The 27,455-nt window shown below is 47.4% G+C and overlaps 2 protein-coding genes and 1 non-coding gene across 4 annotated transcripts in view; 1 reads left to right on the top strand and 2 right to left on the bottom strand.

Annotated features, from left to right (window-relative positions):
• ITGAE (integrin subunit alpha E) overlaps positions 1–17,540 on the top strand; it is a 50,326-nt gene extending 32,786 nt beyond the window's left edge. The window contains exons 21-31 of one of the 2 annotated variants that reach the window (XM_031469536.2): positions 3,299–3,431; positions 4,771–4,869; positions 5,384–5,463; positions 6,097–6,174; positions 6,649–6,712; positions 6,796–6,903; positions 10,337–10,393; positions 10,692–10,787; positions 11,853–11,948; positions 16,174–16,284; positions 17,199–17,540. In XM_031469536.2, the coding sequence (XP_031325396.2) occupies positions 3,299–3,431; positions 4,771–4,869; positions 5,384–5,463; positions 6,097–6,174; positions 6,649–6,712; positions 6,796–6,903; positions 10,337–10,393; positions 10,692–10,787; positions 11,853–11,948; positions 16,174–16,284; positions 17,199–17,294 (1,018 nt within the window). In that variant the 3' untranslated portion in view covers positions 17,295–17,540. The remainder of the gene's footprint in view (positions 1–3,298; positions 3,432–4,770; positions 4,870–5,383; positions 5,464–6,096; positions 6,175–6,648; positions 6,713–6,795; positions 6,904–10,336; positions 10,394–10,691; positions 10,788–11,852; positions 11,949–16,173; positions 16,285–17,198) is intronic. The other variant, XM_064495042.1, reaches the window with a different exon arrangement.
• Positions 7,138–10,163, bottom strand: HASPIN (histone H3 associated protein kinase). Its single transcript, XM_031469500.2, has one exon. It carries the CDS (start codon positions 10,122–10,124, stop codon positions 7,764–7,766), a length of 2,361 nt encoding a protein of 786 aa, XP_031325360.1. The 5' UTR covers positions 10,125–10,163; the 3' UTR covers positions 7,138–7,763.
• On the bottom strand, positions 14,542–14,615 carry TRNAA-UGC (transfer RNA alanine (anticodon UGC)). Its single transcript has one exon. It is a non-coding gene; the product is annotated as a tRNA-Ala (tRNA).
• Positions 17,541–27,455: the final 9,915 nt, after the last annotated feature.

Below are 27,455 nucleotides of genomic sequence, written 5' to 3'. Positions count from 1 at the left end.
GGGCAAACACCTCACCAGGACCGATCGCTCACCTCCCCCACTTCCCCTCATGGCCCACAAAGGGTTTTTGCATTGATTGATTGACAAAGTGAAAAAGAGCTGCTTTATTGCTTAGAAAGAGAGGGAAATAAAAGGCAAAAAAGAAGACACTTAGGCGGGGAGCCGTTAGCCAGGTGGCCAGCTGAGACAGCTCAGCCCCTGATCAGGCCGCAGGGTCTTTTGTTGGAAGGCTCTGCCATGTTATCTTTATTCAGTGGAGCCAGTCACCTTCTGTTATCTCCTGAGTCCTCCATCACCCAATGAGGGAGGCAGGACACAGATCTGTATTCCCATTTTATAGATGAGAGAACAGACTTGGTAGTGGAGGGCCCACGTGGGGTCAGGGGGTCATCGGGTGGCCTCAGAGCTGGGTCTCCTGACATCCTGGACAGTGCCATTTTCATAACCCAGTGTCTCTCACTCTAGGACCACCTCAACAGTAACTTCTTCACTGGCTCGTCTCTAAACCAAATTACTTAATTCATTAAATATTTACGGAGCATCTCCTCTGTGCCAAGTACTCTAGGTGTTAGAGATACATCAGTGAACAAAAAGTCCTCTGGTGCTTTTAGGGGGAGAAGATAATAAATGAGCCCACTTTTTGTTGATGAGATGTACTATGAAGAAAAATAAGGCAGGGAAGGTGGGAGGAAGTGCCTGGTGGAGGCAGGGTTGCAGTTTTAAGTAGGGTGGTCAGGAAAGGGCTTGCTGAGAAGGTGACATTTAGGTACAGGCGAGAGGAGGTCGAGCAATGAACCACGCGGGTGAATGAAGGAAGAGCACCTGTGAACGCCCTGAGTTGGGAGCCTGGAGGTGGGAGGCGGGGCCGGGACACCAGTGTGGCTGCAGCAGAATGAGGGAGGGAGAGGTGATGTGAGGGGAGGAAAGGTCATTTGTGGCTGCGTCTCCATAAAGGCTTTTTACCGTGAGCTGGGAAGTCAGGGGAGCGGCCGTGATCATGCACTCGCGGCTGTGTTGAGAATAGCCTGTGGGAACAAAGGCGGAAGCAGCGATTTAGTAAGGAGCTATTGTAATAACCCAGGTGAGAAGTGATGTGACTTGGGCAAGGGTGTTAACGATGAAAGTAGTTATATTTTGAAGTCAGAGCCCACAGGATTGGATGACAGACTGGATGATGGGAGTGAAGACAGAGAGGGGTCTAGGAAGTCTTTCAAGGTTTCAGCCTGAACCTCTGGATCTGTGTGTTCAATACAATAGACTGGTCAGATTTGGTTACTTAAATTAAAATTAATTAAAATCAAATAAAATTTTAGTTCCTTAGTTGCATGTGCTCCATTCCCACATATGGCTGGCTGGTGATACTGAACAGGACAGAGAGAGACCATTGCCATTACTGCAAAGTTTTACTGGGCCACACTGAATACTAGAATGACGGCGATGCCAAGAATTGAATTGGGGAAGCTTTTGGAAGAGTGGTTTTGGAAGGCAGGGTGGGGAGGAAGAGATCGTGACTTTCGCTTTAGATACGTAGTGGTCTAAAAATGCCCTCCCTGGCCCCTAGTGCTGTGTGTGTGACGTTGCACTGATGGCCAGCTGGCATCTCTGGGGAAGAGCACTGTTCTCTGAGTCCTGGTAAGCCCCCTCGTAGACATTTGCAGGACTTGTGTTTCAGATGTGGATGGCTTAGTGCTGCCCCCTCTCCAATCACTAAGGATCCAATTCAAGATTTTTTTAGTGCTTTGGAATCCAGCCTAACAAGTAGATGCAGTTGTTTCCAACAGGGAGTTAATTACCGCCAAGAATGCCCTCCTGGCCAAGTCCTTGTGAAATAGCCATCGAACAGCTGGCCCTACACCACCCCCTAGTGTACACAGCTAGCAGTCTCTTCTTCAGAAGTATTGAGTCTAATCATTAGCATCCAAATGTCTCCGTGGTTTTGACCTTTCTGTGGACTTGGGTCTCCTAAAGAGTCTAAAGGAAACTACAGACCCTTCTCCCTGGAAGGTAACACATGGCGTACATGGGTGTTTGCATTTGGGGCCCTCTGAAATTGTTCCTGGCCCTCAGGTTAAGAACCTCTGGTAAATATTCTGATGACTCTCAGACCTCTCTCCTGGGTTCAAGAACAGGATACCCAACTGACACTTCAACATCTAGGCCTTTCTATCCTCTTGACACCTCTCATCACACCCCGACAGGCCTCATCTGGTCAACTTCCGCCCTCTGGTCTTCGCTGTGTTCTTGCCCTCATGACTAGCCCCACCCGGTCGTCCAAGCTGGGAATTCAGAACACATCCTGACTCTTCTCTCTTTTGGGCTCCGCTTGCAAACGTGGCCTTGTCAGCCCTGGTTTCTATCACCCCCACCCCCCACTACTGTCTATTTCGGGCAGGTGTCATGTCACAGTTGGATCCCACACGGGCTCAGTCTCTGCCCCCTCTGGCCTTCCAATCACTCTATCCTCTTCTCAGCTGTGATAAAAACAAAACACAAGACATGTGTCAGCATTACTCCCCAGATCCATCTTTGAAATAGTTCAGATGGTGACAAAGTTGTCTTTGTTATTGTTGATACATTTTCCTGCAGCGCTGGATTTCTGACTGGTTCTGCACTCGGGGGCCCCACAGTGCCTCAGTGGACTGAAGGATGCTCTCACCCATCCCCAGGTCTTCTCTTCTCCAGGCGCAACAGACTCGTGTTTTAAACCACAGCCCTTAAATTGGGAGGGACAGGATGATTTTGCAGGTGGGAAGGCTGGGGTTGAGATGGGGCAAGGGCAGTGTCTGTCTCCTGCCAGCTGTTTCTCCCATGTTGAGCAGGGTGCCTGGCACAGAGAAAGTTCTCTGTAAATATGTGTGAAATGGATGAATTTGTGTTACCAGATACATTGCTTAGGGTCACAGTGTTAGAAGGAAGATTAGGTCCACTTCTCCCAAGTCCCTTTTGAGGCTGTTAGACCTCAGGCAAGTTAGTTAGCCTCTCTGGGCTTCTGTTCTCTTCTCTATAGAACGGAGAGTAACCATACTCTCATAGGGTTACTACGAGGATTAATTGAGCTTGTGAAGCGTTTAGCACAGTCCCTGACACTTGGTAACCATTAGATAAATGGTCACGTCACACAGCAACTGAGGTGGGTGTGGCAGTCCAGGGGTTTGCTTCTGCTGAGGGGAAGAGAATCAAGGCTAAAAATATCCTTTAGGCAATTTATGTAAGACGTTCGTTAAGCAGGCGCTGTTGTATTGCACTGACGTTTTTACAGACTAAATCAACTGTTTATCTATTTGCCTACCCTGTGCAGGCAGGAATTAGTGGTGGGTCTCACAAAGGAGCTGACCATGAACATCAGCCTAACTAACTCCGGGGAAGATTCCTACATGACAAGCATGGCTGTGAAGTACCCCAGGAACTTACAGTTTAAGAGGATACAAAAGGTAACTGTGACAGCCATTTTGGAAACTTGCCACCAAGCTCAAGGCTTTCCCCTCCCCGCATCCCTGCTTTGTTAGGGCAACCTCCTAACTCTGCCTGGTCTGCTCAATAAGGACTATTAACTAGCTGAATCCCCTCCAATCAACTACATGCCGTGGGTCTGATCATGTCATTCTGAGCCTTAAAAATGTTCAATGGTGCTATCTGCTGCCCAAACACTCCTTTTGCTTGCAGCCTTTCTTAGCCAGGGTTCTGGGAGAGAAATCATCTCTAATAAAATAGCTTGGGCTGGAAAGTAAAAGTCTGCCCAGCCTTTCATCAGCCCGGGAGCACAGACTCAAAGCCAGCTGCCCGATGCTAGGAAGTGGTATTTCTCCCAAGGACACCTGCAGCTGTAAAGTACTGTAGCACCGAGAAATTTTCTTCCACAGGCAGCCAGCAACTTTGCTGTTTGAAGTTATATCTGTAATTATGAAATCATCTTATTCTCGCCTGGAGAATCTAAGCCACTTGGACAAAGAGAAGCAGCCTCATTTTCCATCTGAGGCTTGGAACTTCAGATAAAGTGTTTCTGGACATAACTTTTCACATTCACCTTAACAGTTCCCAAGGAAATGGGTCCCAGGGTCCATCTTGCAGTCCAGACCTCATGTTGAGTGGCCCTTTGGCACAGCCCTGTTTTGTCTTGAGTCTCCTGCTTTGTTTGCATTTCCCCTGAACTCCACCTCTCCCCGGAATCCTTTACTGTCTTTGCTTTTGTTTGGTGCGATGGACCACAGTGCCTTCCCCTCACTGTAATGAGTCAACAAACTTGGCTTTGTCGAACTGTGGGTTTGTCCCTGGAGGCCTGAGGCTATCCGGCCTATGAAAAGAACACTGTGATCTCTAAGCATCTAGGATGGAATTGGATGTACCGTCCTTGGGAGAATTAGGGAAATGCAGTCACTCGAACCACTTTCTGTATTCAGTGGTCCAGATGAGGGACCATGGCGGACGAAGGCTGCAGGGCAGTGCCTGGCCCGTCTCAGTCCATGACGTTGGCGCTGGTCTGAGGCCCAGTTCAAACATCTCCACCCCTACGAAGACCAAAATTCCTGCTGGCTGTATTTTGTCTTTCTCTGCTGCTTTTCTCTGTACCGCTCGCTCTCACAGAACCCCTCTTTGGGCCTTGCATTTTAATTCCTCAGCCATCAGGTACTGAGCCCTTCTGCCCAGCTTGTGAGGAAGACAAGGACAAGGTCTGATTTGTGTCCCCAGCTCCCAACAGGGTGTCTGGCCTGAATTGGTGTAAGGAAATGGCTTCTTTTTTTGCCTTTAAAAAAGTGTCTTTTGTGTTAACAGCCACCTTCTCCAAACATTCAGTGTGATGACCCTAAGCCAGCGGCTTCGGTCCTGGTCATGAACTGCAAGATTGGGCACCCCATACTCAAGAGGTCATCTGTGAGTCTGTTTTGACTGGCTGACGCTTCTCACTCACTCCCCCGGGGTTGGTGTCTTCTGCTCCCGTCTCACTAGAACCTCTTAGTGGCAGTCTCCACATCCACAGCAGTGCTTAGAGCTGCCAAGCGTGCTCTGAAAGCAGGGAGAGGTGGGGTGGGGGCGGCAGCCACACAGTCAGCTCACCCTAGGAGAGCAGAGTGAAGCTGGGCGCATTATGGAAGGAGCATCAGATCCAGCGTTATCTGCCCTGAGGCGAGTCCCTGATCTGCCACTGGTGATCTCTTGCTGTGGGAAATCTCTGAAGTGGTTCCTTCAGCTGTAAGCGCTGTCTGCCCTGCTTACTCCCTCCTGACACTGAGGCTTACCTGGAGTAACGGGCCTCGAAGGCCCCCGTGCTACAATAATGGGAGGCATTAAAGTTCTGTCTCCCTGGTCTGTTTAGTCAGTAGGAAGCAGTTTGAACTGTGAGTGGTATAAAGGGAAATTGAGTGACTTTTTTTTTTTTTTTTAATAGGTAACCCTTTCATTAGCTTGGCAGCTGGAGGAGAGCACCTTCCCAAACAGGACAGCCAATATCACTGTGATGATCAACAAGTAAGCAGTGCCTGTGGCTCCCTCACCGCCCAGAAGGGGAACCTCTGTGAGCCCAGGGAAGGCCCTGGATCCCCGCAGTGACTTGGCTTTCCCTTCACCATCACAGATAGAGATACTGAAAATCTTTTTATTGGCACACAAAATAAAACTAGGGTATAGCCTGGTAGGATGAGCCTTGGACTAGAGTTCTAATTCTGGTTCATTTAACTTTAAGAAGCTATGTCATCTACAAAACTTCTCTGCTTGAGAGTATGGTCCTGGGAAGAGTTCTCAAATGGGGATGATTCTGCCCTTCAGGGGCAGAGCCTGAAGACACCTGATTGCCACGACACCAGCGTGGGGTGGGGGTGGTGCTACTGGCATCTAGCGGGCAGAGGCCTGGGATGTCGCTAAACATCACACAACAGACAGGACAGAACTACCTGGCCCCAAATGTCAATATTGTCAAGGCTGAGAAACCTTTTTAAAAATCAGTTTCTCCAAGTACGGTCTTCCAGCGAGTCTTCTGCACTCTTAACTGCTCACCTCCAAGAATCTTTTCTGTCTGACCCCCAACAATCCCGGGAAGCCAAGGTAAGAAGCAGCTGTCTGTACAAAGCAGGTATGCTATCAACCGACACTCTTATTTCCTAGTTTCAACGAAAGAAGGTCTCTGGTCAGTAAGACCCACAGCCTTCAATTCAAGCATGCCTTCATCGCAGTTCTTCCCAAGTAAGTGCTTCCAAGGGGCCGACAGCTGCAGGACAGCTTCAGCCATTTTCTCCTGTGGAAGCAACTGGTGTCGGGGGGAGGTGGGCCCTGCCCTTCCTGAGAGGAGGCTGCTTAGAACCCAGGCTCCCACTCACCTCTAGGGCACTAACAGTTGGGTCCTAGAAACCCCATGGTCATAATCAAAGGAGGAGTGGTGCCAACTGAGGAGGGAAGGAGAGAGGGGCTGTGGGATTGGGAAGAAAGGAAGGAAAACAGCAAGGCCACACTGAGGAATGATAATCAGATCCAGAACTAGCCCCAATATACAGAATTCAAACAGTCTAACTTGATCTTAACTGCCTGACCACTTTACCTTGCTTTGATCCCTCTTAAGGATCGGGTGCCCTGGGTCCTAGTGTATCTAATTGGTAGCACTGAGGCTTATTTAAATAAGAAGGGGGCCTTGAGGTCTAACCCACGTCCTCTCAACTGCAGGCCATCGGTGATGTACATGAACACAAGCCGTGGGCTTTCTGACCACAAAGAGTTCCTCTTCAATGTAAGTGCTGGACCCGCCACTGCAAAGCCCCGCGCGGCCAAGCTGCACCAGCCATGACTTCCTGCTCTGATTTTATTCTGCAGATACACGGGGAGAACCTCTTTGGAGCAGAGTTCCTGCTGAAAATCTGTGTTCCGATCAAATTACAAGGTCTTCACCTTGTAAGAGTGAAGAACCTGACCAAGACTCAGGTATGTAGAGGAGGGTCTTGAGCAGGGTCACATCTCTCTCAAGAGTGACTATGGATTCTCAAAGGTATAAAAACTAGAGTTCTGGGAAAGGAGTAAAAACAAGATTAGTTAACGTGGGAACACATTAGGAGTAAATTACCAAAGCCATGCTCACAGGGAATATTAACCGCTTGGCCTTTAAAGTGACATTTCAGTTTTTTTCCCTTGATGGAAAAAATAAGCAAAAATTCCGACTTTTTAAGTAGACATGGAGACATTTATTTTCCCTTTGAAAATTGGTAAATTCTGCTTCTCTGTGATTGGTGAATGAGCTTGATAAACATGTGGCAGTTCTTGCACTTCTCCCTATAAACTGTCTCCCATTTTCCTTTCCTCTTGCCCTCCAGCCTGTCTGCCTTGGACTCTGCTTTGCCACAGCCTCTCTGCTGTTGGTTGATGCCTCACCAGTAACAGTTCCCAAAGCCAGCCTGTGGTACAGCAACAGGCTCTGATTGGGGTGGCAGCTGAGGCCTTGGGCTTTCCTGATTTTTTTTTTTTCCTGCTCAGGCTACAGAAAGTATCAAGGCTCAAAAAAGGAAAACACGGAATTTACAAAACCGAGTCAGCTGACAGAAAGAGGACTTTTCGGTTGTAAACGCTTGTTCTCACAGTGTAGTTTATCTTCTGAGAATATTTGTGAAGTTTAAACATTTCAACAAACATTTGAGTTTCCGCTTGGAAACAAAACTCTCGTTTTGAAAAGCTGATTGGAAACCTGTCAGAATGGAACTCCCATCGTGCGCTGGGGACAGAGGTTAACAACAGCACCAGGGGCTCCCAGGCCAGTGCCCTCTGGCTTTGCGGTGGTCAGCGCCCCCTGCTCACTTAAACAGGCTGTGCTGGCAGAGCAGGTCCGTGGCAGAGCTGAAGTTCAGCATGGTCCTGTGGAAATGCTGGATCTTTCTCCTCACCTGCTTCATGGCAGGGGTATTGCACTTGGACTTGAAGGTCATCTGCTTCAGAATCTTATCTGTGAGGTAGTGCAGCCAGAGCACGTTGTTATGGGGGTGGTATTCGCCCCAGCAGTTGTTGTTCTCCTTCCTCATTAGCCTGTAGATCTCAAACTGGTAGTCACCTTCTCCCGTAAACAGGTCCTCGTCCGTGGAAATGTCACAGAAAACCACGATCCCGTCCCGCTCCAAGCGTGACAGGGTGTAGTCAATGATGTTGACTTGCAGCCCACGGGTGGGGATGGCGCTCGTCTGCCCGTTGAGGGTGTAATGGAGCTCTTTGAGGCTGGTTTTCTTTAAAAGCACGTTCCCCCAGTGTAAGTCTCGGTGCTCAAAGTGCAGGGATGCCTCCGCCACGGCGAGGGACGCAGTGATCTGGTGTAGGATGCTCTTTGCAGTGGCGATGGAGGGCAACTTCGTTCTCATCTGCTCTAAGTCGATCCCTCCAAACTCAAATTCCAGCACAATGAAGAGCTGGTTGTCCTCAAAAAAGTCAGGCCGGTCATTCGCAGACCCTTTGGCTGAGTTATAGCGATCCCAGGCTTGGAGGAGCAAGGGAGGGTAAGACCCTTGAACACAGTGCACCGAGTTCAGCCCAATAAAGCCATCTGTGCGGTTGTGTGCCTCATTCGACAAGAGGCTCAACTCTTTGGAGATTATGATCTCAGGCAGGATTTCCTCAAAAGTTTTTTGATGAGCTCCATTGACTAACTCCGGCCCCTCAATAGCAATGATTTTTAGGGCTACAGGTGTGTGATTAGCAACTGTTTGAAACACTTCGCCAAACACCCCTTCGCCAATCTTCTCACAGCATTTCAGTTTTTCTGTGGACAGGCAATAGCTGAAGGGGACAGGCCCCTCCTGATTGCATTCCCTGTAAACCTTTTCTGCATCAGATGCCTTTTTGTCCGTGACATGTAGTATCTTTAAGGGGGTTAGCAAATACATGGAGGAGGAGTGCCAAGGGGACAGAGCACTGTTTGTTCTGTTCGTGACAGGAGGGTTTGAAAATTCTGATATGAAGGACTCAGAGAGAGAACTGGCAATGGTGGAGGTGCTGCACAATTTTGACACAGCAGTCACGATCTTCTTCTTGTGGAAACTGAAGGAAGCCCTGGCTTTGGTCCAAGAGCAGGCATTCTGTACATGAGTCAGGTCCTGGGTGACAAATGAATCTTTTTCCATCTTTTGGCCCTTTTTAAACTGCTGGTGATGGAGGAGGGAGGTATCTGCTGTCTCCTGATGCTTCCTTTTCCTGCTTGGCCCAGTTCTCTCAGGCCTGTTGATTTTCCCAGGTACAACACCTCCTCTGCACCCACGGGTCTCCTCATATTCCATCTGGACAGCCCCTTGAGACCCAGTCTCTCGACAACAGTCCTGGCCTGTGGCCATTTTCTTACCCATGCTTGATAAACCTGGGCTCTCCAGCCTCCTTCCCACTAGTTCCCTTTTACAGCAGGACTCCCTCATATTCTTCCCATCTGCCCCAAATTCAGAATCCTCAGGATTTCCTGAGTCCAAAAAGCTAAAGAGAGCTGACCTGAGGCTGGCATGGGCTTGGTGGGCCAACTTGGTGAGCCTGCCTCCTGCTGTCGCTGCCTCCTGGGAGCAGGGGAGAGATGCCTGGTCCACGGAGGCTGCTGGGAGCGGGAAGCCGCTCAGAACTTCAGAGACTCCATCCAGAGAGGCGGAGGAGTTGGTACAGATGCTGCATCCTGGCGCTGGGGACCCAGGGCCAGGGCCAGGGCCAGGAGAGGCCGGAATGCTGAACAGGGAGGCACTGGTGCCCAGCTCGCCGTCGTCCCTAGGCTGGCTGCACACACTGAGGTCCGGGCTCAGGCGGCCCGGGTTGCCTTCGGGGAAGGGCGGCGGTCCGAGCGGGCCGCAGGGGGTGCTGCACTTCTGCCGGCACCGCGCTCGCAGCCTCAGACGTCTCGGGGTCGCGATCAGACTCGGCGGGTCCTTGGAGAGTCGGTTGCCAGCGCGCCTCCGCGGCCGACCCACCGGGCTGCCGGGGAAGTCGGGGTCGTCAGGATCGTCAGAGGCCGCGGACTGCGAGCGGCCGCCCCCGCTGGCGTCGCTGCTACTGCTGCTGCTGAAGAAACGTTTCCGGTCTTTCGGCGGGAACCACTGCACGGCTGCCTGGCCCGGCCGCCGCCACGGCCCCCCGCCGCCCGCAGCCCCATACGTTCGGAAGAGCCGACTCCCGGGTCGCGGGAGTGACGCCGCCATGGCCGGCACCCGCCAGCTTGTTCAAATACAAACACCGCGAGACTTCCTCGAGACGCAGACGTGCCGGCCGGCCAGCCGGCCGGCCTGCCCGGCGGGTCCTAGCGCCGGGCCTCGCGCCTGCGCATTACAACAGGTGTCGCGGGATGTGGGAGAGGGCGGGTAACTGGCGGCTTGGCATCCTCAGTTGGTCGCGGCCGTGGCTCTCGTTTCAGGCTCACACTGTGTGCACTCAGACCCGGGAGCGTGTTTGCGGGAGCGATCCGGTTCAGGTGAGCGCGGCCGACCCGAGAGGCCGAGGGAGGGAGGAGGGCCTGAAGCGGGTGACATGAGACGCCCGGATACTATTTTTCCGAGGTATCCCCTGAAAGCACAGGCAGGGCGGTCCCAAAGCTCTCTTTAGCCTCTTCACCGGTTCACGTTTGGCAAGGATGCCGCTTTGCTCCAGCCAAGTGAGCGCGGAAACTGCGCACACCCTCTATCCTGGGCCCGTGAGGTGCTCTGTGTGCTAAGTATTAAAATTCCCAGCTTTTCCACCCGTAAAGGGATTGTTCTAACATCCTTTTCCAGCTTGTGGAAGAATGGCATTCAGTGAGCTGTAACATCTCCTCGGATAAAGAAAATGTAACCGTGGCTGCAGAGCTCTCCTTCAGTCAATCAGAGCAGGTACTTGAGATTTGATTATCCTGCTGTTTCACTGGCACCTTCCCTAGAAAGGATAATAGCGTCTTCAAATATGTCCGAAACAGGTCTCTTGATCCACCTTGTTACCCACTTACTCCGAGTAACTTACAAGGGTAACTTACTCTAGTTACTTACCAGGAATTTGAGGAATTACTTTCGACTCCTCTCTTTCTTTCACCCACTCTGTTCCAGAGCAAGCCCTGTCATTCTACTCCTCCCGCCCCCAAATATATTCTAAATCCACTCACATCTCTCCACCTCCACCGCTACTCTTGTAGGTCAGGTCGACATCTCTTGTTGGGTTTATGGCAACATAACCCATCTTGCTCTGCTCATCTTGCCTCTGCTCTTGCCATGCCCTCCAGAAATGTTTTAACAGCAAACATTATGCTACTCATCTACTTAAACAAAAAAGTTGGAATACACTCAGACTGAAATTCGTACGTTTTCAGTGGTCTGCAAGGCCCCCTATGGTCTGGTATCCGCTTACTTCTTGCCCTTCATCTCCTAGTACTCTCCCCTTCCCTGCCTCCAGCTTGCCAGTATTGTTCTGACCACAGGACCTTTGTACTTGCTGTTCTTTCTGCATGACACTGCTCTTCCACATCTTTGTGTGTGGTTTCTTCTTATATTTTAGCTCACATGTTACCCTCTTAGAGAGGCCTTCCCTGATCACTTATGCAGAAGTAGGAACTCCGATCTAGTTTAATGTCTTGCAGTGATCCAGGTAAGAATGATGAGATCTGAACTGAAGAAGTAGCAATGAGGTTGGAGAAAAAGGGACAGGTGCAAGAGAGGCTAAAAAAGAATTGTCAAGAACTGACTTGGGGTGGGTGGATGGGTGGGGGTGTGGTGTGAGCTAAAGGGTAAGGGAAAAGTTGAGGTATAACTGCAGGTTTCTTGCTTGGGTAACTTTGTGGTTGCTGAGGCCATTCACTTGACTAAGGAATACTGGAGAAGTAACGCGTGTAAAAGGAAAGATGGTGAGTGCTGTCCCAAAACAGTAAGTCCATGTCTAAAATGTTTTGTTTCCTCCCCATCTTATAGTTACCAAGAGATGTAACTGAGCTGCAGATCCTTGGTGAAATATCTTTCAACAAGTCTCTCTATGAGGGGCTGAATTCAGAGAACCACAGAACTAAGGTAATCCCTGGCTGTTTTCTGGTTTTCTGGGTGGTGTCCTGGGAAAGCTGTGTCCGGCCTCAGAGCCCCTGTACTGGCACTCGGCTGTTGTCCTCTTCCTGTTTTCAGTCTTACTGCCTTTGATCTTGATTCTGCTACCACCTACCTCCGTGACCTTGAGTTACTCAGCCTCTGCCTCAGTTTTTCTGTCTCTGAAATGAGGTGATTGAATAAGAGGCCTCAGCTGAGTAAGTCTAAGTGGAAATAGCTAGGCAGTAGTCAACAGCCACATATACTTTGATTTGAAGATTTTTTTTTAATTTCCTGTGAGAAATTATTTTTTTGTATATATTAACCCTCTTCTTAGTGTGTAGTAACTGTTCAGTTACAATAGTGCACAGTTACAGTACTCAGGGATGTATACGTCTTTATAAGTCTTAGACTAAGTACTAGAGCTCTTGGGTTCATTTTGTAGAAATATGACTGCAAGTCAAACTGACATCTGTGATCTGTGGGCTGACTGCGCTGTGTGCCACCCTGAGTTGTCATCCTTGTTGACACTCGTCTCAGCTTGCTGCTGGCATCAGAGATGGTCCATCTGTGAGCTCTTTGGTTAGGCCTGATTCCAGATCCAAGAAAGAATCAAAGGTGTGAGACTGGATCGCTAAATACTAGGTCCTCTGATATCCTCCCTGGATGAGGAGAAAGTCACAGTTCTCTAGACATGTCAGAAATAACACTTCCTTTTATTTTTAAGTATTTCTAACACAGAGAATGATACAGAAGAAAAAAAAGTGCCCCATTATCCTATTGCTCAGATTTTTTAAAAATAGAAAAGCGACAAAGTCCAAGCTTTACAGAAAAATCCCAACTGAAAAATAGTGGTTCCTTCACTCCCCATGCCCTCATTTTCTTCTGTCTTCCCAAAGAGGGCTACTGTTAACATGCACATTCTTAAATCATTTATTTCCCCCTTTTGCTTACTGGTGCTTTTATTCCTGTAGTGTAGATTCCCCATAATTATTTTCCTTTCTTTAAATTTAGTATCTGAAGCAAAGAATTTAGTTTCTGGTAATAAGCACCTGACTTAGAACGAATCTACGAGTATAAATAGCCTTGTATCCAAGTGCATTTCAGCTGCAAGTAAGTGAAAACTCCCACTAATGTACCATAAAGTCATCTGTTGTTTATCTGAGTGAGGGAGGCGGACCAGGGCCAACGGCCTGGCTCCTTTGAATACTGTGTGCTTCTATCTGTGTGTTGGCGATGCCTTCCCTCGTGGCCAGCACAGAGTTTCCACTTCTCCCAGCGCTGTATTTTCACGGAATACAAAAGCCAAGAGGTCAGTAGCAAATGGAGTTTTTCTTCATCTGCCTCCCCTTCTCAGGGAGGAAGAGTTTCCTAAAAACTCCCAACAGATAATCTCCTTGCATCTTTTTAGTGAGAACTAGATCTGGTGTCAATCACTGACCAAGGGGCATGGCTTTGTCATGATTAGCTTAAACCAGTCATGATTTCTGAACAGAATCTGAAAGGAGAGAATGGCTACTGGGTCGGCCACCACCAGTGTTTGCCAAAGCAGTGGTGTCCTCGACCTGCTTCTCCCTTCACCTCTACCAGGACAGATCTGGGGCACTTTAGGAACCTGTGGGTGTAGAAGAGGAAAAAGGGAAGAGGCGTTGAGAAATGGGAGCATTTCTTCTACTCAAATCTGTCCTGTTAACAACACTGTCATCTGGGGACTTCCTTCCATTAATTTCCTAAACCTCAGGTTCTCAAGTCCTCCCCCACTCCTCCCCACTTCACTCTTTCCTGAAGGAGAAAACCAGCTCCCTTCCTGTTCCTCCCTCTCCATTGCTTTGCTCCCTCCCTATTTGCAAGGGAGGGTCTACCCTACGAAGTGTTTATAGTGTTTATAACGTCATTGAGAACTCAAAGGTAAATTTGTCCAGCCTTCCACCCCATGCAGAAATTCTCTCCAAAGCATCCCCGACCTTGGTGCTTAAACACTTGCATGAAGGGAAGTCAGTTTTCGGGCAGGCAGAGACATCGTGATGGCCCTCTGGCCCCACTTAGGTCCTGGGAACATGCTCTGGCCATGGGCTGTGTGCTGGCCACGACTTGGGAGCGCCTTATCTGGGTCTCACTTGGGAAGCACATCCCCTGAACTCTCCAGCTGACTCCTATCAGTAAGAGGAAGCTCAGACTTGAGGAATGGAGAGAGCCTTTGGACGGTCGTGCTGGGGTGGCTTCTCATGGGAGAGCTTTTCAACAGTACACATGGATGCCATGTTGCATTTATTATCATGCCTCTGACATTAGTCTGGTGAAAAGCAGACCCGTATCTTTGTCATGCATCTCATGTGGGAAAAATGTCCCATCAGTCGTTAGGCAAGATCAAAAAGAGTTGTCATAACAGAGCTGGAAGGGACTTAGAGATCATTAAAAATAGGTCATCATTTTGAGATGGAGAGCTTGGGGTGTAGCTGGATGTGGAGTCTTGATTTTCTGTCTCTCAGTGTTCTTATTTTTTTTAATTTCATGTAGTCTTTTTTTTTTTTCCTTCAGTTTTCTTTTGGAGGGGAGGTAATTAGGTTTATTTACTTATTTTCAGAGGAGGTGCTGGGGATTGAACCCAGGACCTCATGCATGCAAAGCATGTGCTCTACCACTTGAGCTATACCGTCCCCCCAAATTATTTTATTTTTAAAATTTTTTCAGGTCTTTTTTTGTGGGGGGAAGGTAATTAGGTTTATTTATTTATTTACCAGAGGTACTGGAGATTGAACCCAGGACCTCGTGCATGCCAAGATGGACTCTACCACTGAGCTGTACCTTCCTCCCCAAGTCTCTATAACCTAGAGACCTTAATTCTTTGGGACTCTCTGTTAAACTGTCAGAGACTCCATAACAGAAGGTCACAGCCTCCTGGCAGACTTAGCTCTTCTAGATAAGAGACTAAAATAGTTTCTATAAAGTATTTTGGTCATAGGATAATTTTCCTGTGCTCTGGTTTTTTGGTGTTTTTTTGTTTTGTTTTTTTCCTTCAGTATTTGTTCTCTTTGCTTTCGAGGGCTCTGTTGATACATGTAGCTCAGAGATTTTTTTCTCAGCCGGTTCCAGTTTCCTAGTGAGCATGTCAAAGGCATTCTTTATTTCTATTATGGCTTTTTTTTTTTTTTATCTCTAGGATTTCTTTTTGGTTCTTTGTTAGGATTTCCATCTCTCCGCTTACATTGCCCGTATGCATGTTCCTTGTCTTTGTTCTTGCGTGCTGTCTACTTTATCCATGAGAGCCCTTAGCATATTCATTGTAATTGTTTTAATTCCTGGTCTGAAAGCTGGACATGATGTATTAAGTAAAAGGAGCTGCTGTAAATAGACCTTCAGTAACATGGTGAGGTGCCGGGAGGGAAGTGTTCCATCATTCTGTGATTAGGTCTCAGTCTCTTAATAAGCCTGTGCCTCTGCACTGTGACCAGTACAGCTATTTCTGTTTTTTTTTTCTTCCAAAAACAGAACAGCAAAACAATACCCTTAGGATGGCTAGAGTGGGCTTGAATTAGGTACTTCCCTTCCCCCAGGACAGTTAGGCTCTGCTAATACCCAGCAGGTTAGACTGTGGTTAACTAGTTTCCCTTGAGGGCAGGCCTTGTCCTGAACAGAGTTCTCTGGCTTATTTCAAAATGATTCCTTTTTCCCTTCTCCTGCGGGAAGCACGAATGGTTTTTTTTTCCTCCAGTGTTTAATGGGGAACCTGGTTAAGCCCCTGGAGGTAAACCTCACCCCAGTGACGGGTTCCCTGGAGTTTGTAAGCCCCAGAGTTGTCAGCAGTATCCAGCGATCCCTCCCTTGTAGTTCAGGTTTCCTGCCCAGGTGTGGCGACCCTCTGCTCTGTGTTCACCTGACTGTCTCTCCACTCGGGGGCAGCAGTTTCCCTTGTGTCCTCCTTTCGTATGGATCCAAGAAGAGTTGTTGATTTTTCAGTCTTTTCAGCTCTTTACCTGTTAGCATGGAGTGGTGACTTCCAAGCTCTTTACATATGGAACTGGAAACCAGAAATCTCATTAGATAATTTTAGATGCTGCATCAGACGATGTTTAGCTTTTGCTTTAGTGTCATCAGCCTTGATCAATACACTGAATGCTGCCAGGTTCTCATATTTTGCTCCTTAAAATAACATGTAGAATTATTTTCTCATTTGGCCTTACCCGATTTATTGGATGATCTTTTTATCTTGTTCCAGATCACTGTCATCTTCCTGAAAGATGAGGAGGCATATTCCCTGCCTCTCATCATTAAAAGCAGTGTTGGTGGCCTTCTGGTTTTGATCGTGATTGTAGTCATCCTAGTCAAGGTCAGTTCCACTTATGGTCATAAAGGCTCTGGTGTTGGGCCCAGTTCTCCTTAGGACCTCCAGCCCCTGACTTCCAGCAGCTACCCTGGCCTGGGGGCCACTTTTCCCTCTTCCTTCACCCGCATACCTGTTGAGACAAATAAGTAAGAGAGTTTCTGTATGAGAAAGATAAAGATCTAATTGAAGAGATTTTCCCAAAACAGATCTGGCCATCGTTCTCCTGTTTAAATCCTTTCCTTCCCCTGCTTTAGTGTTCAGACTCTTTCACTGCTTTCCAAGACCCTCCACTCTCTGGCTTCCACCCATAAGTTCTTGCTTTTTTCTCCAAGTACATTGAGCTAAGTAGGTTCGTGTCTCTGTGCTTGCCGTCAGGCTCCCTACACCCACCTCCCGTGCCTGTTCCCTCTTTCCCTCTGGCTCACACTCTCCCCCTAAAACTCAGCCCTGGAGATTCCTGAGTCCTCTGAGCCAAGTTCCATGCTTTTCCTCTGAGCTGCCCTCTAGAAACCCTTCCAGCCGGCAGTCGTCACGCTGTCCTGTCATTATTTCTCTTCCCACTCGATTCTGCGTTTCCTGATGTGGGAGGCTGTGCTTAAGCCCCTTCTGTCCTCAGCCTGGTAGGCTGAGCACTTTTACATAAATAGACCCAGTACAGCTGAAACTGCAGCACTTTGCAGAACTAATTAGGTTAAAAAGATTAAAGTGCTCTGGGGGTTCAGAGGAAGGTGGAAGATCTCTTCTGACTGGGGACTGAGCACCAGGAAAAGCTTGTGGAAAGGTCTCGAAGGATTGGATTATCAGGAGAGATTCAGAGGGAGCATGAGAAACAGGGGCCATCTTGGCAACAACCGGAGAAGTGATTTTCTAAAACAGGTATCTCAGGCCTGTAATCAGGCTTCCCTCCTTCGTTTTAGTGTGGCTTTTTTAAAAGAAAATACCAACAGCTGAACTTGGAGAGCATAAGGAAGGACCAGCTGAAGTCAGAGAGCCTGCTCGATGAAGAAAATTAGGACCGGCTTCTTCATCTGGTGGGAGAGTATCTGCCTGTCCCTGAACTTCTGGAGACCTGGTGTCATACTGGCTGCTTTTCCTTTAGGGTGATGGAGAGCAGGAGCTAACAGATTGTGGAATGTTGTTTTAAAACCATACATTGTCCCCAAAGTGTCTGTGTATTGTGCAAAAAAGAAACCGGGGAAGCATTTGGTATTAAATAAAGTTACACTGTTTTCTTTACAGAAGCACCTTTCGTAAGTAAATATGATATACTTTGTGATTTTTTTTCGCCAAGAGGAGGTTATACAGCATTTCTCAACCATATCTGCCTAAGAGTGCTTTTTTCCTGCTGTTTCTGGTAACACCTCTCAAAATACCATTCCATGAAGTACATCTTAGGGGGCAGTGGTTGAAAGCAGTTTCTGGTTTGGCAGTTTTAGGTCCTCAGATATGGCTTGTTATTTCAAGTAAGGCCACAAAAAAGCACCTCCAAAGCAAATATAAAGGGTAGAAAAACAAAGGTCACCAAACAGGAACAAGGGGGGAAAGAAGACCGGGACTGTGTTCCGAAGCGTCACTTCTGTTGTGTCTGAACGTGTCTGTTTAACACCCCGTGCTGCCCTCACCTGGCTTCCTGCTTAGGGAGCTGCTCGGGGACCTCCAACCCTTAGTGAGTGCTGGCCTCAGGAGAGTGGGCTTGTTCGCAGGAGGGCGTGGGACCTGGCCTGGGAGTTGGGGGCACAGAGATTAGGGCCTAGTTGCAGGCTGGTTTTGCTCTTAGTATCTTATGTTATTTAATTTATATGCCCCATGCTGTTAAAACTTGACCACGTCACTCCATTCCCAGCCCTACAGTGGCACAGTCTTTGTTTTTGTAGGTTATAAAAGTCAGTGCAAAAAATTAAATGGTGCAGGAGTATACAATGTAGAAATCCCTCGGTAGTCTATGTCTAATTCAGGTGGTTTCATTATTATTTCTTTAAAATTTTAATTTTTTCCTGAAATTTAGGTGTATATAAGGTGTGAATTAGGAAATTTAACCTGAGGTTTTTTTTTTTTCCCCAGAAGCATAACTGATTTTTACAGCACCACTTGTTGAAATAGTTCATCATCTCCCCTGCTTATCCTCGCTCTCCCCGAACGTACTGCAGGGGCTGGAAGGCTTTAGCCACTTCCCAGACCCGCTTGCAGTGGGCTCTGGTTAGCTTTTGCAGCGAGAGGCACTTGCATGAGACGGAAAGGAGGAGAGATGGGAGAGGGCTTTCTCCTGATTCTGGCAGCGAGGTGGCAGCAGATGAGGGCGGGCCGCCAAGCGGCAGCGTGGTGGGTCTGGGCTCTGGTGGGTCTGGGCTCTGGCCCAGGTGGTGGCTTCCTGCATCCCCTGACCTCTGGGCAACACCAGCCCTCCCATTTTTATTTTCCAGCCCTCCCAACAAATTTGAAACTGAACTCCCAGTATTAAGTCACTTTCTGTTTAAAATATCTGGAGTGGTTTCCGTTTCCTTGATGACCTTGAGTCTAACTGTCTTATTCTAAATGAATCACGGTTGTCTGTATCATTTATTGAAATGTTTACTGATGATTTGAAGTTTTGCTGAAACCATTCATGAAATTCATAGATGGTATATATTTAATATATGTGTGTGTATATATATAAAAATATCTTGGACATTTAGTTTCATCCCACTGATCTGTTTGTTCCTGTACCAGTACTACAGTTGAAGGAACCACATTTTTTTTTTAACTTTATACAAATGATAAATTCAAAACAGCACATAGGGGTCTAAAGCATGAAAAGTAAGTCTCCTCCTTCTTTCTCACCTCTAATGCCTCTTTCCAAAAGCAACCATGGTTAATGGTTTTTCAGGTTTTCCTTCAGAATACTCCTGTGTACACACCAGCGTAAACTTTTTAGTGGAATTAGATTGTAGTGTTCTGCCCTGGCTTTTTCATCTCATAGACTTTAGGAAGATCCTTCAACACCAGCACCTGCATGTCTACCCCTTTCTCTTTAACTGCTCCATAATTTACTGTGTTATATGTGGATATGTCAGAATTTACACAAGTCCCTACAGGTGGATATTTAGATTGCTTCCATTTCTTTTTTTTATTACAACGAAAAGGTGTGATGATAATCTTTAAACAGGTATCCTGGTGTGCTTTTCAAGTATATTGATGGTTAACTTCCCTGCACAATTACTGGCTCAAAGGTTATGTGCATTTAAAATTTCCATATAGGATGTAACTTAACTTCCAAAAAAGTTTTTGCTGGTGTATACGCCCACTTAGAATATACGTAAGTGCCTTTGCCACCACTGGGCACCCTCAGATTTTAGCTATTTTGCTAATCTGATCAGTGTAGAAAATGGTATTCTGTTTTTGATGCTAGTTTTCATTTTAACTTTGCAGTAAATTTTGATATCTGTTAGGTCATTTTCATTCAAATCATTGATTGTATTTTTTTTTAGGTAATTCTTAATATCAGTTTTTCAGATTCCCAAAAGAAACCCTTTGGTGTTTTAGTTTAAATGTCCACTTGCTGAGATTTTTAAAAACACACTACAACGAGATTTTGTAATTTTCTTCAGAGAGGTCTTAGTTTACAAAGACTTCAGTTTCTAGCTGTATTATATTTTGCATTTATATTTTTTATTGCTACTGTGAAAAATACCTTTTTTCCCCTTGACTGATTTATACAGAGTTTGTATTTAGAAAAGTTGGTTGTTTTGAATGTTTATCTTATCTGCTACTTTACTGGACTCTTTTATTTTTTAATAGCTTGTCTATTGATTCTCTCGAATTTTCTAAGGAGAAATTCCTATCTGCCCATAATGGTACTTCGGAGTCTTTCTGATATTTATATATTCCCCCCTCCCGCCGCCCTTATTTCTTTGACCGGTTTTTGTAGAGCTTTGAGAAGTTAACTCTGCCTGACTTTCATGGGAGCTTTGCATACCCTCGTCTGCCTGCCCTCCGGGCATTACTGGGGCTCAGTTGGGGTTCCCCCACCTCTCATGGAGCCCCTCTCCTTCCAGTCCCGCATGATCAGCCTTCCTGTTGGTGGGCAGCCACCTGCTTCATTGGTTTCATGAGTTCCTTTCTGTTTTGACTCCTCTGTTACCCGCTCTGTTGTCCATTGCTGCCACAGGCTTCTCCTCTCACAAGCAGACCTCGTTTTATTATGCTTTGCTTTATTGCGTTTTGCAGATGCTGTATTTTTCACAAATTGAAGGTTTGTGGCAACCTAGTGTGGAGCAAGTCCATCAGTGCCATTTTTCAAACAGCGTTTGCTCACTTCGTGTCTCTGTCACATTTTGATAATCCTTGCAGGATTTCAGACTTTCTCATTATGTTTGTTACGATAATCTGTGATTTTTTTTTTTAGTTGAGGTATAGTCAGTTTACAATGTTGTGCCAATTTCTGGTGTACAGCACAATGCTTCGGTCATACATGAATATACATATATTCGTTTTCTTATTCTTTTTCACCGTAAGCTACTACAAGATATCGAATATAGTTCCCTGTGCTATACAAAATAAACTTGTTTATCTGTTTTATATATACCAGTCAGTATCTGCAAATCCCAAACTCCCAATTTACCCCTTCCCACCCTCTCCCCCCGGCAACCATAAGTTCGTTTTCTATGTCTATGAGTCTCTTTCTGTTTTATAAATAAGTTTGTCTGTCTTTTTTTTTTAGATGCCACATAAGTGATATCATATGGTATTTGATAATCTGTGATCTTTGATGTTACTACCATAATTGGTTTTTTGTTTTGTATGTTTAATTAAGGTCTGTACACTGTTGTTTTAGACAGTGCTGCTGCTCATGACCAGACTACAGTGTGAGCGTAACTTCTCCGTGCGCTGGGTAATCAGAACGTTCGTGGGACTCGCTGTATTGTGATGCTTGCTTCATTGCGATGCTCTGGAACTGAACCTGCAGTATCTCTGAGTTACGCTTTGAAGGGAAAGAAAGAGATGAGTTTGCTCAGATGTTTCCCTGTTGCTGGGCTCAGGAGGTGTGTCCAAGTTTTCATTATTATAGGGGACTTGCAACCCCTGCTTTTATACTTCTTTTTATTGCCAGTAAGACCCCACTCCCATTGTAACGATGAAGCCTTCCATTGACCATCTAGGAGCTACTGACTGACTGAGCTGATGTGATCTGACTGGTGTTAGACCAGTGCCGCTGTAGTCAGGAGACTTCATAAAGGGCCAGTCTGTGAGGAGGAAGAGACTTAAATGGAGACACGGTTAGATTGTGCAAATCCGTGTGCTGTGGCTTGAGCCAAAGCCTCGTCTGTCTTCTAAAAGATGCCTCTCTGGTGCCAGGCCTTTCCCATTTCCTCTGCACCCTCCTCTGCCTGGGAGCAGTAAGTGCCAAAGCTTGCGTAGATCACAGGACAGTGGGTCACGTCACAGGGCCGCCGTCCTGGCCAGGAAGGGACTAAGATGGGGCCAGCTGGACACGAGCGTGGGGAAAAGTGCCCCTTGTGGTTTCTCTGTTCTCATTTCCCTTGTTACAGGCTGGTGAGAGCTGATTCAGATAAACTTTTTCTCTCTCGGTAACATCTGAACTGTGAACTGGACTGTTGAGGGGTGAAATAAGCAGATGGGAAGATCTACATTGGTCAAACTGTTTAGGCCTGATTAGATTTTGAGAAAGGGGCATTCCATTCAGCCGAGCCTGGCGGTCTAAAATTATCTGCACTAGTGTATTTTTCCAGGCACACCGTCTCTCATGCCTTTACAAGGAGGGATATTTGCTTAAGATCAGGCTTCAGGTATTTTGGGGTCTCCTAGCCACAATTATAACCTTGTAATTGTGCCAGAATTTGACCATAACTAAGGACAGATCTAGTGAATGGGATCGAGGGAATCTGCATCACTCCAGGAGGAGCAGTTGTTCAAATATCAGAATTCAGGAGGTAGCTGGAGGCACCTAAACACAATTCTCAACTGCAGTTGATTTTGTTTTGCTTAGTGCAAGGACACTTTGAAAAATACATATGTAACACATAGATGCATTCATGGTAAAATCAGAGGAAAGAGTGAAAACTTGCCTCAGTCACAGCCTTGTCCCCCTTTAGAAGCTGACGCGTCCTGGTTTAGCACATATCCTTCCAGGCCATATTGTGTGCTTTGGTAAATATTCACATAGGTACACAGACAAGTACATAGGTTTTGGGGTTTTGTTCGTGTGTGTGTGTGTTTTACATAAATAGGATCATATATTCTCCCATTTGTGATCATTTTCAGGGAGCCGGTGTCAGAGACAAAACACTGCTTCTAAACGCGGGGTTGGTAGCCCTAACCTCCCCCTGATAGATTACTTCTTTTTGATTGTTAGCAAGACTGTGTATTTTCCCACGAGATGAGATTTTTTTTTCCCTCTATGCTTTACTTTTTCTTTCTTGTCTGGTTAAAAGGTAGCCCCGGTGTTTTCTCTTTAGCCCTGTCTGAACTGCACTATCTTCTGGGATAGAAGAGGTGCGTTTTTTCCCTCTGAACTTAGGAGTCTCAGGGCAAGTAAGGGTGATTTGACTTAGAAAGAATTAGGGAGCAGTGTGTGCTCCAGAATAGGGGGACTGGGTCGTGCAGAGTTGCTGATGGGTGTTTAGCAGCCGTCCTCATTGCTGCTGGTGGTCTCTCTCAAAGAGGAACTCTTCCTGAGTATCACAAAGAAAACAAGACCACAGTGCCAGCCTCCGGGGGAGCCAGCTGGAGGCTCAGCTTCCCCCCACCCCCCACGTGAGGCCAGGATTCTCCTAGGACCCTATAGCCAGCCTCGGTCCCGGGGCAGAGCAGTCAGGGGGTTACAGGTGTGACGTCTTCCTTCTAGCGATGCCTCGTCTCTCCAGGGCCTGGCAAGGGGGCCTGGGCCAGCCCTGATCAGGGTGTTGGCGGTTTTCAAGCTCTTGGCCTTGGATTCCTGGGTTTGACTAGTGTCCTACTGTGGGTTAATCTTTCCTGTCTTTAGAGTGGTGAGGTCTGAGACTGAGGTTGGACTGCTGGAATGGGAGAAGACACACTGGCCCACTTCAGTTCTGCAGACCTTTTAGATTTCCTAGTCTAGGAAAAGGCGACCAGCCTAACTCCTGGGTTTCTACACTGGGACTTGGGTCCTTTGCCTCCTGGACGAAGAACTCACCAGTGGATTTGCTAGTGAAGGGCACTAGTACCTCTAGGTCAGAGGCTTCTAACTTTTGTGTGTGTCTCGGTTCTTTGGCAGTCTGGTGAAGTCCAGGGACCCTTTCTCAGATTATTTCCCAACATTGTATTGTGAAAATGTTCAAGCATAAGAAAAATTGAATTTCACAGTGAACACCTGGCTTCTTCCATTAACATTTTACTCTGCTTGCTTGATCATGTATATTTTCATCTTTCCATCCATCAGCTTGTTTTTAAATATATATAAGTTTATGAAGAACCAATTATATTGAAACACATGATCAGAATATTAGAAAAATTTTATGATCTAGAGATACATGTGCTGTTTTATTAACGCATGAAAGCAGCAGGTGTAATAACTGCTTCTTTCAAAGTAGTGACGAACTTAACATGCATTTTGAGGTATCTGTGATAGCTGTAATGTGATGGGAAAGTATCTGTAATTTCTGTTGGCGTTAAGATGCAGGTACTGCTAATACTCCTATGGTTTGTTGCCTACATTCATAATTGCAGGAAATGTTAAATTTCAGATGAAGTGTAGTAAAAATAAATATGTAGCATTTTTTCCATCCAGCTTCCCAGACCTATTCTATATACCCTGGGCCATTTAATAAAAGCACGTGTCCTCCCCGAGGCTTTATACCTTTACACCTAGTCTTAAGATCAGCCTGGGCGGCATTAGCTGCTTTCGAGGAGGAAACAAGTTGCCTGAGGCCGCAGGCCGCTAGTTTAAGGTAGAATCTCCAGGTCTCATGTTTTCCCACAGAAGCTTCATTAGTGAGTGGGCAGGGCGGGGGTGAGTGGCAGCCCGGGCCGGGGGGAGGCTGACAGACTTCGTCGCTGGCGGAGGAGGCACGGGTGGAGCTCAGCTCCTCGGTGGGTTGCCAGCCCCACCTGCTAAAGGCACTGACGCTCGAGCCCGGCTTGGGCCTGGGAATCTGCTTTTTGGGAAAGCACCAGGTGATGTTTTGGTGCAAGAGCCACACCCTGTGAGAAGCTAGGTATGAGAGCAGGGCTTGTTCATCTGATGACACTTAGTCAAGGGGCGGCCCTCAGCACGGTCTCGGAGTCTTCATGACTCAGAAGGTACTTCCAGAGACAAATTTAACATAATGCTCTGGTAGAATTATCTCTGTTGAAATCTTCTAGAAATATACACTCAAAAATAAAGGCTTAGTCACTCTTCTCTTGACACTTCAAATGTGGGTAGAGGCAGGGTGACCAGGAATCAACCTTCCCTCCCTCCTCCTTGTCCCCCCAGCCCTCCCATGGGTGACCACCTACCTCACATCAGCCCGTGGTGCCGAGTGGTAAAGTCATTTCTGCCCTCTCAGCCCTGTATGACCTAGGAGCGAGGTGCCCTGCTGTAACTCCCTGAAACGTGCAGATCCTGTTCTTTGGGAATTTAGAGAAGGAGAGGGACCCAGGAGGCCTCCATGAAGGAGACAGACCCCTGTGAGCTGAGCCTTGAAGACAGGAAGTACCGAGGAGAGTCTGGCCTGAGCAAAGGCATGGGGGTTGAAAAGTGCAGGGTATGATCACGGGTGTCAGCCCATTCCCCTGAGGCCGGTGTGCGTCATGGGGACTGTGAGGCCAGAAAGGCAGGCGGGGACAGTGACTGCAGTAAAGAATAAGAATCTAGAAGGATTGAGTACAAGGAGCCGGGGGAGCCCCAGCCACTCATGTTTCTTACAAGGATGTCCCACTTGCTCTCATTTCATCACTGCCATGGTCCTGTGAACTCGGGGATGGATGAGAGCCAGGGCGTGGAGCCCGTGGGGAAGGAAACCCGTGCAGGGAGCAGGAGCAGGAACGAGACGAGCTTTCCCTTCCACGTTCCCTGTTGGAGCTGGCGCTGCTCTGTGGGCTTGGTTGACTGGAGTTTGAATCTTTGTCCTTCTCAGTGCCCATGGGACCAGCGTTTGATAGTTTACTTTTTTTTTTTTAATGGGACAGTTTACTCTTCTGAAGTGATATCTCAGTGGAGTTTTTCCCCTGGTCACACTCACGAGTAACAAGTAACCACCCATCAATTACTGTGGGTCACAGAGATGCTGATGGACTCGGAAATGCTCCCCACAGAGACGGGCTTCCTTCTTCCTGTTGACTGTATTGGAGCAACATTAATAATGCATCTGCTATTTCTTAAATGGACCAGTAATGTCTATTAATGGAATGTGTTTATCATAGCAGGACTCCTCGAAGCAAGAGGAAAATTAAAGGATGAACTGCTCTGTGAAACCCTTTCTGTGGCACGCCTTTCCCACTCTTGTCCTTTCTGGGCCATGCACGGTACTTAGGAGTCTGAAGGAGGACTCTCCTTGTCTTGTGATGACTTCCTTTTGCGCCCTAGGACAGATTCAGTCTCCTGTCTCAGGTGCTGCCTGAGCCCACCTCTCCTCTGGGGTGGGGAGTAGAACCTCGTTCATTAGGTATAAGTAACCTCTGCTCCAAGAACCACAGCATTTTATGGGACTTGTGTTTTATTTATTTCTAGTTTCCTTCCTTTAATTGTGAAAAAAATGTTTTAAGTTCATGTTATAATTCCCCATCACCTCACTGCAGCTGCCTTAAATCATCCAACTAGACAGTCCTGTGCACCAGGTGAGATTGGTCAGCCCCTTTGCTGCCCTTTCCTGCAGGTGGACAGCACTCACTAGTGTGAAGCATGATGTGGACTCCTTCTGGGGAGGAGATGGAAGGGGCTTTGACTACTCTGAGGATGAGCCATTTGCCCCCTGATCACCTGACGCAGGGGGTGACAGTCCAAGGCACCCAGTCAGTTCTCTGCATGGCAGGGTGGTGCTCTTGGCCCTGGCAGCTGTGGGAGCCAGTCTGAAAAGGCTACAAACTGTACGATTCCAACCAAATGACATTCTGGAAAAGGCAAAGCTACAGGAACAATAAAAAGATCGTGGTTTCCAGGGGTCTGGGGGGAGGGAGGGAGGGGGGTAGGGATGAATAGATGGAGCACAGGGGATTTTTAGGGCAATGAAATTATTCTGTATGATGCTATAGTGGTGGCTACATGTCATTATGCATTTGTTAAAGCCCATAGAATGTACAACATCAAGAGTGAACCCTAATGTAAACTATGGACTTTGGTTGATAATAATGTGCCCATGTGGGTTCATTGATTGTACCAAATATGCCACATTGATGAGGAATGTTGAGGGTAGGGGAGTATATATGTGTGGGTGGGGAGGGCTATGTGCGAACTCTTTTTCTGCTCAATTCTGTTGTGAACATGAAACTGCTCTAAAAGAATAAAGTGTATTAAAAAACTAGACCAAAAAAAAAAAAAGACTATTTCTCATGTGGTTTGGACCACGACCCATGGGAAAATATTACATGTCACAGTGTCATGTGCACACACTCATACTTTAAACAAAGTGTCACAAAACTTCTACCTTTGCTTCCTTAAACACACTCTGATATTTGCTTTTTGCTGGTTGGAAACCCAGTAAATTGATGTTATGACCCACTGATGGGTCCAGATCTCACCTAAGAAGCTGTGAGGGAGCCCACAGGGAGGGGTCTGGCCCTGGCCCTGAGAGCCACTCTTTCCCCTTGGGATTGTCCCTCACGTGGTCTCTAAAGCTTCAGGGGAGTTCTGTCAGAAACTGCAGCCTGGTCTGGGCTGGGCCGTGAGGGCTTCAGGAGGAGCTGCCCACACTGGAGGGCAAATAAGAGCAGGGCCCCTCCTCTGAAGCCTGAGGGGCAGTGGTGACGACAAGCGTTTCAGCCTCTCCAGCAGCAAAGGGCGGATGCTCAGTAAAGGCATGAGAAACCAGAGCAGGGGAGCGTGCTCTGGTTTGTAGGCTGTGACCTGGGGCCTCAGATGCAACACCTGCAAAACCAAAGCCCTGGTCTCTGGGGGATCCCCCCGCAGAACAAACAGGCCTGGCCACACTCCCTCTGGGGAGTGGAGAGGCCCAGCGTGGCACCATCCCACGTGCCGCTTGTGCAAGGGTGGCGAGTCCTGTGGGGGTGATGCTTTCCAG

This window comes from Camelus dromedarius, chromosome 16, assembly GCF_036321535.1.
Source record: "Camelus dromedarius isolate mCamDro1 chromosome 16, mCamDro1.pat, whole genome shotgun sequence".
Taxonomy (NCBI): Eukaryota; Metazoa; Chordata; class Mammalia; order Artiodactyla; family Camelidae; genus Camelus; species Camelus dromedarius.
Note: the sequence above shows the minus strand (reverse complement) of the source record. Positions and strands in the feature narration are given on the sequence as shown.

Excerpts from the sequence above, each read along its gene's own strand:
- HASPIN (XM_031469500.2), bottom strand. The coding sequence starts at position 10,124 with ATGGCGGCGTCACTCCCGCGACCCGGGAGTCGGCTCTTCCGAACGTAT.